At 41.2% G+C, this 12169-nt stretch overlaps 3 protein-coding genes across 3 annotated transcripts in view; 1 reads left to right on the top strand and 2 right to left on the bottom strand. All coding sequences in view use genetic code 11, as the record gives it.

The window, feature by feature from the left end:
* Positions 1 to 276: 276 nt before the first annotated feature.
* EGR_10348 (60S ribosomal protein L24) lies at positions 277 to 926 on the bottom strand (the record flags this gene model as incomplete). Its single annotated transcript, XM_024499597.1, has 2 exons — positions 277 to 757; positions 856 to 926. 2 exons carry the CDS (start codon positions 924 to 926, stop codon positions 277 to 279), a joined length of 552 nt encoding a protein of 183 aa, XP_024345991.1.
* A 3777-nt stretch (positions 927 to 4703) lies between these two features.
* On the top strand, positions 4704 to 8460 carry EGR_10347 (hypothetical protein; the record flags this gene model as incomplete). Its single annotated transcript, XM_024499596.1, has 4 exons — positions 4704 to 4773; positions 4903 to 4967; positions 6308 to 6365; positions 8291 to 8460. 4 exons carry the CDS (start codon positions 4704 to 4706, stop codon positions 8458 to 8460), a joined length of 363 nt encoding a protein of 120 aa, XP_024345990.1.
* Positions 8461 to 9128: 668 nt separating this feature from the next.
* The window catches only part of EGR_10346 (hypothetical protein), a gene marked incomplete at both ends in the record, with an annotated part of 5240 nt that continues 2199 nt past the window's right edge, over positions 9129 to 12169 (bottom strand). The window contains 3 exons of the mRNA XM_024499595.1: positions 9129 to 9188; positions 10081 to 10320; positions 11659 to 11879. Of these exons, the coding sequence (XP_024345989.1) occupies positions 9129 to 9188; positions 10081 to 10320; positions 11659 to 11879 (521 nt within the window). The remainder of the gene's footprint in view (positions 9189 to 10080; positions 10321 to 11658; positions 11880 to 12169) is intronic.

The raw sequence follows: 12169 nt of genomic DNA, 5'->3' as shown, positions 1-12169 counted from the left end.
TCAAAAGGTTGCGGTATGTAGCGACACCGACGGAGGTAATGTGCCGGAGACCCCACTGGCAACCAATGAGCAACACCGATCTCGCCCAATCGACTCGAAGACATCAATGACCATAACATCTAATACATCAAGACCCAAAAACCTTAGATCAGAGCTTAGCGGCAAGTCTGCACAATTCACAAAGACCCATTCACCTCCACAAAGAACTTAATTTAGAAAGCGAAAAAAAACTGCACCATTTGTACAATTTTAATAATCAACAGTGTGGATCATAAGCTAGAATCGCTTGCCAACCTTCTGAGTCGGCTTGCTAACCTTCTTCGCAGCCTTCTGTTGTTGTTTTTGGCCAGGTCCTGCGTTTTGTTTCCTCTTCAGTTCTGCCTTCTTAGCCCTCTTTTCAGCCTCCTTGGCTTTCTGTTTTTCTTTCATGGCTCGCATAGCCTGCTCGCGCATTGCCTTGCGAACTTCGGGATTCTGGTTGCGTTTGGCCATAATTTCGGTGAGGCTAGCGCCAGCGAAAGCACGGGCGGTTTTAGTAACCTTTCTGGTGCGTTTTTTGGTGAGCTCCTCAACAGCACCCTTCTTATACTTGCGACGGTAAAGAACGGTCCAGCTGACCTCACGTGGATTGCGCTTCAGGTAATGAGAGCGCTCGCACTTAGAGCTGAGGAAATAGAATTGGCGACCATCACCACGAATGGCGCGCTTTCCGTGGCCTGGATATACCTTATATCCACTGTAGGAGCAGACTTCCAACCTAAATGTTTTGTGATACGCATGGATATTCAACTTCAGCAATGGAGAGCACTCAAAGAGGACACAATATAAGTAAATTAACACAAAAACCAAACTGACTTAAGAAAGCAGACAGCTGAAATGTTGAAAGCAATAAGTGCCAGAAAAACATCCTTTGCCTTGGTAACCATTAGTACACATGTAAACCCCATGTATCAGACTAAACTCTATCTTATGTACAAATAGTAAGAAGACGTATCGCCTCTGCAAAGAAAGTGCTCGAATAAAGAAGGCATAAACCAAAAACACCACATGCAACTTACTTCATGTCCGCAACGCCTGAACGAATACAGACAAATTAAAACAAAACGCAACTTTTTAATTTAGAAGCGGCTTGTTGCAAAGCAGTTTTAAATACTCAATGCAATTGGAAAACAATTTTAGTATTGTTTAATTTTAATACGCTTATCAATTTCTCACAAGTGAGTATGCATTCGTACTATGCCGTGCGTACCTGGGCCCCATTTTGGCTACCCATCCTAAAAAAATCGCTGATTTTCACATTTTGAATTTGTAGAAATGTGCCAACAATTAAGATTTTGGCAGAAAGTCTTTATTTGTTGCAATAACAATAGGCCAATCAAGGATTTATCTTTGTACAACCTGACTGTGTATCGCAATTCCTATTGGTTCTCTCAATTTGAGGACCCCTTTAAAAGCGGATTGTGATTGCATCGGCCCTTGGATGGACATAAGGGCTCGGATGTCTGTTGTTGGCTGGTGGCAAGATACTGGCGAAGCTGAGGGGTCAAGTAATCGTCAGCTTCGTCTGGTCTTGCTGCACGCCTCAATAATAAGCAGCACAGGAATGACCAAACAAGTCAGTTACCACGGTACATTAACTTTGGACAAATGATTAGCTCTGAGGTTTTTTTCATAGCTAGAAGAACTGAGATTATTTAGAGCATATATCTCATTTTTACATCTCTGATTTTTCATCAGCAAAATGTGTGACAGTGTTAAGACTACTAAGAAAAACTTTAATTCAGTGAGTGTGATGGCTTACTTGTTAACTTTTATTCCACTTACTCGTGCTTATGCGAGTTTTTAGTCAGGCGCATTTAACGAAAGCCTCGTATTATGTGTGCACCTCACTTTATTTAAACACTTACGTGTGCATCAAAAATGATTGCATTAGTTGCTCTCCGTACTGGCAAAAGGTGTCTTAATTAATTTTGTAGCATGCTTATTTGAGCTTCTTCGGTCTCTGTTATTTTAGTGAGTGGATATGGCGTTTATGAGGCAATGTTTAACTTTTGGTGGGTCTTTCTTGGAATTACAAACTATTTACTACAAAGATCGACCTTCTACGAAACGTTGGATGTGGTGGGTGTTAATCAGGAAAAGCTCTTATATCCATTACCTCTGTATCGTTGGTGCCATTAATAGTGTTTATTATTATAGAGTTAACTCTTTGTTAGGACCACTTATTGGTTTTCATCCCTTTTTAGTATAAATGTTTATTTGATATGATTTCTACTGTGATGAAATCAATCGTGAATGTGGCCTTTTAATAGGGCATTTTTACCATTCCAAACACTGGACAGTTGTGCTGCCTTGTCAGGGTATGAACTCCGGAGTAGCAATTTGTAGGATTAGAACGAACCACAATTTTATATTAATCTAATGTCTGATCGTCGTAGTTTGATGATTTGCTCTACTATGTTTAGGCCGTTTACAGAATTGATCCGCAAATTGGTGCCAAAGTATCTATTTAAACTCTCTTCTTCCTAAATTTAACGTACACTCAAAATATCCATATGAAAGTACGACCATTCTGCACAGCGCTCAATGGCTTGCTAGGTTGCCAATTTACACCTCCAGATCTACTTTACTGGGCTGTTTAAAGTTGTATGTAACACCCCCCTTCATAATCCACTCGAATTCGTCAGCGAGTGCGTGCCTAACCCATTTCTGGGAATTTTGATATCTGAATAGTCTAATACAACCGGGAATGTGGATAATGCCGATGGGATCGCTTTGTGTTTTAGTTAATATTAGTGAGTAACAGTTCCACGTTAAAATGCTGCTTGTATCTTGAGGGGTTAGTATTGTTAGTACGATTCATTTTTTTGTATTCGTCTTTATTATTCATTACTTGCTTACCCTACTGGCTCATTCGAGCCAAGATGCTGGTGATAATTGTCCTAACATGTTCACTACCGGCGCTTGCCTCAGAAGGAAATCAAAAGTCGCAGCCCAATGTAATGTCTTGTTGCTCATGGACTGATAACATGTATTTGTCCATAAACTAAGATCTCTCTACAGCTATCTCATTTTCTAGAACAATACGTGGTACAACCAGATATAATGAATTTGCAAAGAAGGGATTTCACATAAACCCTGTACTGGTTGCAAACCATCCATTATTAAGTCGGCAACATTGTACCGGTTGGTTACATTTGTAAATGCGACTTCGATATAAGGTTCCTAAACCGCTACCGTAGTCAACAGTTGGCCTTGTTTTTCGCCTCCACAGCAATACTGTCATTCCTTTTGTGCTCACGGCAGGGATCATTTCATTGTCTTACACCATCTCGTGGATAATTTTAATCCTTCCTTTGAGACAACGATCTTTTTTGTAAAAATTGACATTTAAGGCTTATTAATACAATCTACATAGAAGCTGAATAAGGCAACAGCAATAGCTACATGGAATATCTAGATTGAACTAAGGCTCCTGAGTTCCTAATAGGTACTGTGTTTACACACCTACCTCGGAGCTGAACTATTAACTAAAAAGTGGATATAGCATGGAAAGATTTATCAGCATGGTCGAACCATCCTAGGGTGGTCTCCTGCGCTGGCCTGGGAGAATAAAGTGTTGTTACTTAGCCCACACCAACCTTTCAAAGTTACAAGCGTTTGTGTTCACCTCATGTTATATGATGGGTTATTAATGCGGCCCATCCGTTGAATGGATGCGCTTTACCTGGAATAAGTCACTCCGATGCTGTAGAGTGGGAGCCAACCGCCACAACCGGGACTATCAAATTGTCCTTGTCTTTAAATTCCACATGCCATCCAGATATTTGACTGGTGGGTGAATGTGTGCTCAATCACCGTACATACTTCGTATAAAATCTTCTATCGATGAAAATCTCTGCTGCTTTTCACAAGGAACTTCATTCATCGCCACTCATTGTTAAGCGCAGGCACTTACTCCCATTGTCATTTGTCATCCTGAATGACGGTGTCTTGACTGGACGCGGCCATGTCATGTGCAGTGGCTATGAGTACGAGTAACCGGACACACTTACCCCTCACCAACGCATGTGGTTGCGTCCTACTTTGAGCGTCTAAAATTAAGTCCCTACATAAATTGGATGTCTCTAGCATTTCCACATCACTTCCACAGTCACTTCCTATCTAATTTCATTTTTTATAATTTATTTCGATTGCTGCATCCAAAGCGGATGGGAAGGAGGTCGTAAAAGCTAGTAACATCCTTCAGCGTCTCCCACCAAATCAAAAATCATAATCCTTTTCGTGGGAATTCCCATTGTGTCCTCTCAGCTTACTAGGCCATATATTTTCTGCTTTCTGTAAGTATAACTCCAAACTCTGGGCTAACTTCTTTGGGCTGATTTACTCCCTTTTTGAGTAATTTCGATAGTTCCCTGTATTTTCGTCAAGAATTTTGGCGAGATTAAAATACAGCAGCGAAGACAACTGAAAGAGATCAAAGAACGGGAGGCCTAGATATTCCAATGAGAAACGTTGATGTGGGAGAGCAAAAGGATGCAGATTACGAGCTATCCGACTCTGTTTAATTCATTACGTGGAAAGCATTCAGGTATGGCAATTCCTAGGGTATCGCTTCTAGTACAGTCGAACATCCTGGTCCAGATGTTTTTGCTGTTCAAGGGTAACATGAGTTACCTTTAATTTACCAATTCAAACTAAAAATGTCATTTTCCTCAGAACAAGAACCTCCAACATCTACTTTGTTATTTTTGATATACTTTATTGTGACAAGTTAAGCCAAAATGATAAATGTCATGTCCCGTGTATTTGTTAATGGCAAGCTTCGATAAGAAAGTTGCAGTGTCACATATATGTGACACAGGTGCCAAAACTTGGTATATCGGATATTTCATGTTCAAGGGCTAAGTAAAACTAAGTATTGTCTATTTTTTTACCCAAAGCATCAAATGGAACAACATTTTCGTGTGAGTGGGCGCATTGTGCTAGAAAAGGTTCTCATGACGATGACCCTAGTAGTCCAGCCAATCAACTTTCTCACGGTACCTTCAGGCCACATGAATTGATGGCCACTTCAGATGGAATTCGCCATGTTCTGTGTTGATGAATGTGCTAACTCCTCTTTCGGCTACATCAATCCTATTTTGTACTTGATTTCTCAGCTAATGCGTAGGCTGTTTGTCAGTGCAGATAACATTAGCATTATTCCAACAATTTTCTTTAAAAATTGCTTCAAGTGCTAAGTGGAAGCAATTTTCTCATAATTTGGTTGCTTAATTTATCTCTTCACTTCTAGGGAATGACAATGCTTTCCTTTTATATTGAATATTTCTAAAAAGTCGTTGATACTGTTAGATGGACCAGGCAACCAAAATACCTTGCAACTTTCAATATGGCATGTCACCACGACCTCTTGCCACCTTTTGAGGCTTGTAACCTAAATTCAGTTGCCACTCTGACCTACGCATGTCACCTTCCCTTGGGGTTAGTTCCATGTGAAGTAGAAAGTTAAGAGAGGGATGGGCCGTCTCGTAATGGTGGAATTCGTAAGCTCGTGCCTGCTTGGAAAAGAAGAGGTGACTCGGATGTTGATTATTCCAATCAGTTACCTTACATTTGTGACACCTTTAACTAACCGAATAAAAACTAGAATCGTCAACCGGGAGTGGAGCCTTCAATTTCCCGCTTCAATCGCATTCCTGCCTCCCGTGAATAATAATACCAGAATGAAAAAATCATATTGCCACTTTACGAATGGACAAAATTATTAAAAATGCTTCACACGGTTTCCGATCCTCCTACTCCCTTGGACACTACTTCTTGTGGGAAATTATTCAGGTAAGATTGTATTGAAACGCTAAGTACTGCCACATCAAAGACATTGCGTTCATTTTCATCTATCACCATCTTTTTTAGGGTTAAGCTGGATGCAGCTTTCTATGCACTGATTTACAGAAACGTTCCTTAATGGAATGTGTAGGTGTGGGGTTTGAGATCGTTTCCTGAAGTCAGAATAAGCCATGCCAGTTCTGGTACACAGAAGAACTGGGAGGCTAAGGTATGGGTGGATATTGAAAGGCCAGCGTAGTCAAACGCTCAATTCAACAAAATGTATCAAATTTGTGTTTAAAGATGATGTACAGAGGAATATCTGTAGCTCCCCTAGACCACCCTGAAGAAGAAAGAAGAGGCAGTACTCGGACAGAACATGGCATGGGCCAGAGGCCTGGCCACTTAACGAAGCCACAATGGAGGTGACCCTAAATGGCAGTTAAAGTACTGCAGCATTCCTTTTATGCATATTTAGCCTCATAAAGAAAGCCGACTTATTAACTCTTTATGTGAAGTCCTTTTTGATATTTCAGGTAGTAATTTCCAGCTTATGCGCATTTTTAGATGGAGATTTCGTAATTCTAATAAATCTACTTCAACCTTTTCATTCTGACGGCAAAATATTCTAAACAATATCAAGTGAGTGTAAGAGAGTGGGAGAAAATTAAACCATTATACCCTTCAGTAGTACTGTTGCTCCCTTTCTGAATACATTCCCATTTGTTATCAAATGTAATTTTTACTTGACGTCATCCTAATTTTAATGCTCTCGGTCACTGTTGGTAACGGTGTAATTTATTTGATTAAAACTAGAAATGAAAATAACGCAGCTAAAAGGGGCGCCTCCCATTTGGTGGTGTGGACGGCGCACAAAGAACGCCCAAGAGGTAGAATGGGGATACACTTATGGTCGTGCGTGTGCACGCAGGCTGTTCCAAAAATCGGACAGGGTGTGCAGGCTGCACCGTCGTTGCGATCGATGGTGCGCGGAACACTGCACCTGGGGCATGGATGGTTGATACTACTGAAATGCATGCCCATCTTTAAAGTTGATTTTGTTTTTTTCGTACTTCTAGTGCAGCTGTTGAAACTGAAGTCGGTGACAAGCTTAGCACCCCAAAACTTCCATAAAGACAATAGAAGGCAGCGCACTCAAACAGAATGGATATATTCGACATGGAGTAGGGCTTGGGCCTAAAACGTTGTTCAAACGCCATCCCACCTAAGTGGTACCTTTACCGAAAAAAAAGTTAAACACGCGGCCAATGCATTATATAGCCCCTCTCCTCTTCTAAGTGTCTTGCCCAGCGCTTCCGTCGGTCAACCTCCCACGTCAGCCATCAGTGCTGTAAGCAAAACATCCATGAACTAACGATGCCGATCATCGAATTTCCATACGACTGAAGAGATATTTGACCTCGACGTCACTGAACTCTCTTGGCGCTTTTGCTGGGCCTGGGGTTTCGTCCTGTAGGGCAACTGGATTCGGGGATGGGGGAATATGGCTGTCACCAGTCTTGTCCACGGCTAGTTGTAGGAATACCGGTCTAAAATCAGCCATATTACAAAGGACGGAGTTTAACACAGATTGATGCAAATGGGATTTCGCTTCTCTTCCAACTTGCCACTTTCCCACTTCAGTGCTGCCCAGCCATCTCTATCTGTTTCATCCACCTAGTAGAGAGATATCGCGACTTCACAGATTTGATATCTTGACGCAGGTATGGTAGACAGTTACGTGATGGCCTTTTCCTAGTAGTTTACGGCTAGCTTTGCTTAATTTGCTAATTGCTTTCTTACAAAGCATGGTGTCACCACTCTGGCAGGGTCCATCACAAATCCTCTTATCCACAGCAGCACGCCCTTCTTCCGTCCCATTTGTTAATTTCTTAATTGTGTCTACGATAATGGTAATGGTACCAGATCAGAATCAGACAAGATATAAGGCTTGAAGTTTAGAAGATCATAAACTTGGTAACCAAAGTCTTTTGTAGACTGCAGACTGGTTATTTTAATCTAAATCTAATTGTGTAAAACGAGTGTAACTAAAAAGATTAACATAAACCTCTGCTTTAACCAGGTGCATGCCCATATCGTATTTTAGGTTTGACTCCTCTGGACTGGCATGCGTGCACGTACGCGCAAATGTGTGCACCCAAAACTCGCCCTTTGATTGGGTGAATAATCTTTGCTCGCGGCTAGCAAGCACTACATAGGGGTTCGACCCAGATTGGAGCCATTGCGTCGATCAGATTTCCTCCTCGCAGATTTGCAAACTGTTATCATGAAGAGATTGTTTTTAATCAAAAAAGCAGCACAATAATTGTCTTCAGTCTAGTCCTTCTACTTCGTGGTGAATCGGTGTTTTTTATGTCCAAGTGGTATATTTAATGTGAATCAAAAAAGGTACAACATAATTAATTGTTAACTGGTTTTTGTTCTGTAAAATTCAAAATAGGGAAAAACAAGTGCGGTGCAAGGGTGCAATCTGAACTAGCCTCAGCAACCACAGAAGCCCTTAGGCGAAAGGAAACGGACCCAGCAATGGGAAAAAAGACTTCAACTGAAATGTTCCTGGTAGCACCTATTTTATCTATGTTATTTGGAACTGAAATTCGTCTTGATTAATAAATTCATATGCAGACCTTTTTAGTCTCCCGGGGAATAATGCTCGTACTATCTAAGCTGGCAATCTCTCAGCGCTCTAGTGGTGGCATCGTTTACTAACTGGCATGTAAAAAACAACGATTTGTATTTCAATGGTTAACTACTACACCAAAACACCATCGGAAAATGGCATCAGGCATAGATGGCTGAATCTGCAGAGCCTCTTACAACAAGTGTTATTGAAACCACGTCGATTGCTGGTGAAGACCCAATTCAGGTTTATGCATTGAATGGCAATGCAGTAAGATGCTATTTGAAGCGATGAAAGTCACTCTCATTAGAACTGCTTGTAATGTTTATGTGAAAACAGGTGATCTGCGGATGGGATCCGAGAAATCTTTGGTAGTTGACCAGATAGCACTAAGTTGGTCCTCAGACCTACCGTATAATGCCTTCAATAATAATTCGAACACCACAGTATAGTGTACCTACGTATGCCTCTCCCTCAGAGGTGGTGATGTGTATGGATGGTCTGTCCGGCTATCTAGGTCATGAGAAGAAAGGAACGGGATAGGGAACCACTTGTGTGGGAAACCCGTAACTCCACTTATAGGTGAACGGACCTGAGGACGCTGAGCCTTGTGCCCATCCACTCCCTCTTCTTTCACTCTACAGTGATTTGAGGTGGTCTAATGTAAATGTAGAATTTTTTCGTGGATTTGTGTTGGCATATAAAATATTGCTTGAGCCTAATAATTGGAGTGAATGCAATTTGTGCAGGTTTGGCTGTTTTAAGAGGACGGTGTTTACGTCACCGCAAGTAAATGGTACGAGTCCATAGAAATACTCCTACAGAAGTTGTGAGACAAAATGGCAAAAATAACACCAGCAGTGTCTCCCACCAACATCATGGATGGCTGGAAAGGCTCATGTGGTCAAATACTTAACTCGATGCGTCATTTATTTGCACTTCTATAACCTGGACTTCACTACTGTTGGACAACTGAATTTTAGTAGTCCTTTACCCTTTTCCCATTTCATTTGTCCTCCCTGAGGTTATATGACCTTATCGACGATGATGAATTCGTAGAAGTGCTAAGCATTTGATTCGAGTGTTTTTAACCATTCCCCATATCTTCAAAAGAAAAAATTTTCTCCAATCTTCTGTTTTTTTTTCAAATCATCCTTCTGCTGCTTTTTACCAAGAGGTTTTATTTGAATTTCTTGTCAATTAAAACGGCGAACATTGCATAGGAGGAGAGCAACGCAAACGAATTAGAAATGTGGGAATTTTATTGGCTCGTCCGGTGCGTGCGTGTGTATATGCATGCATGGGGTTGCGCGGAGCCCAACCAATTGGGCAGAAGTGCGCAGGCGCACATGCAATCGAAGCACACGTGTCCCCACAACGGGGTGAACGCGGGGCCTGGATTTTGACCAACTTCAAGCATGGTTTAGTGCACTAAATAATGCAAAGCTCCGCTGCTAAACACACACACCCAAGGCTGTTTCCAATGAACAATTTTCGAAAAATTCATTTGAGTGCTTTATTTTTAACTAGGGCAGGGTTCGGGATGATGATTACCGCAAGGTAGCAATATAACATGGCAGAGGAGTGAAAGGCGAAGGTATACTTCTCACTTTAAATATGATGTGTCCTCTAGAAAAGAGAAGTATTTTAAGCAACACACATTTAACACCAAATGATTGGATAAATATGTGGGAATATGTGTTAAAGTAAGCAGAGTTTACTAAAATATGGTAGCAATAAAAATTCTCTTGTGAGTAATTGAGGGATTTTTTGAAATAACGAATTGTTGACGTTTTGCAAATAGTAAACGCAAGAAGATTCACTAGCGTCCAAGGGAAGACATCGAACTTCTGCAGAATTTACATAGTCTGCATAGAGCAGGGCTTGGGGCTAAGGCGTGGTCCAGAGGCCAAATCACCCGGTGAAGGTACAATGGCGGAGCACCTAAATGGCACTTTTGCCAAAAGCGAGAGTTAAACCAACAACACTTTTTACATAGTCTGTCTCCTCTTTTGAGCGCCTTCCACGGGGCTTTTCCCGGTCCGCCTATTATGCCAGCCAACACAAAGTAAATGGTGCCATAAGGAAAAGTACTCAGGAGCGGACCGTACCAGTCACCGAATTTCCAGGAAACTGTGAAGATACCTGACGAAAAGCCATTGATTCCTCTTGGCAATTCTACAGGGCCCAAGTTTCTTTTCCCATAGTCATAAGAACACTAGTTCAAAAGAAGTCACATAACAAAGGACCGGATTTTACACAATTTCATGAAGTTAGATTTTTGTGTCTATTCTCCCTAAGACTTCGCTCTCACTTCAGTTCTAGCCAGCCACAGCTATAGGGGTTCTATCCAGCCAGTTGAGATAGAGGCGGAACAGCATTATCATGCATTTGATGTCTTCATATATAGGTAGGGCAGGTTGCTCTGTAACCAACTTTTCCTGAAGGTTCACGGCTAGCCTCACTACACTTGTTAACAACTTTCCCGCTGATCACGGGAATGGGGCAGTTAAAGAAGGTAGCCTTCATTTGCAGCCTTTCAATAAGGATTTGTCAGCGATTCTCCCATCCGTAGCATATGCACTTTTTCCGCCTCAATAAGGTTTTTCAGCCAACAGTAGAGATCAGAATTGATGTCCTTTAGCGTTTAGTTTGTTTTTCATTGCCACCAAAGCAGCGTGCCGAAAATCCTCTTGAGAACATGTATTGTAGGTATGCAGAAGGTCTTAGGGCTAATGACATGGCCTGGGGGTCAGCACATCCGGTGGAGGTACAATGGCGGAGCATCTAAGCGGTCCTTTCACCGTAAACGAGAGTTGAGCAAACAACCGACGTATTACATCACATGTATTAATTTGATAACCATTTTGCCTGTTATTGACATTAATGACATCATTGTAATATTGATGAAGGGTTATCGTGGGATTAAAGCCAGTAGTCAGAAAAACGGTGCATCGTGCATCGTGAGACTGCATTTATCCAATCACACGTATATTTCATAATCGGGGTAAGGCATATCTGTAATCATGTAAATACAAGCACTTGTGTCCGTAACAGCCAAAATTCTGCATGGACTATGTTTAAAAAAATTTCGCTACATTTAAGAGGGAAAAATACTGGATTTTTTTCGTAAGAAATTAAGAAAATTTAAGGAATGAAGCAGGCTTCCATGCCTCTACTTTCCTTACAGTAAATAAGTTATGAATAAACATTTTAAAATAGAATATCCTGCCAATTTCAGCGTGTAAACAACTAGTAGATGTCACAACTATACAAAAATAGCACATTAGAGCAAAATCACAAAAATGATGGGCTTGTATTTCGAAATTGGGAGTTGAGACTAAGGCACATGTTGAACCACTCCTGCTACTGAGCAGGCAACATCGACTCCCAACAAACTCTGAAATTCCTGATGCAAATTAAGGTATAAGTAGAATTTCATAATGCATACTAAAGATGTTTTCTTCTAAACAGTTTCCACTGCTTGAGGGAATTAAGCATCAAGAGACCTTCGACAAATAGCTCAAGCATATCATGATCAACCTCTGCTTTTGCACAGGAACCGTTACTTGGCCCCTGTGCAGGTCAGCATAACCCAAGATACTTATTACCAAAAAGAGTCCAGTTATGGATACTTGTCCAGCTTCGCAATAAAGTACGTGAATACATTGTGGAGGATAGACTCCGAAATACAGACCC

This window comes from Echinococcus granulosus (genome assembly GCF_000524195.1).
Source record: "Echinococcus granulosus chromosome Unknown EG_S00211, whole genome shotgun sequence".
Taxonomy (NCBI): domain Eukaryota; kingdom Metazoa; phylum Platyhelminthes; class Cestoda; order Cyclophyllidea; family Taeniidae; genus Echinococcus; species Echinococcus granulosus.
The sequence above is the reverse complement of the archived record's forward strand: the minus strand, read 5'-3'. Positions and strand labels throughout refer to the sequence as shown.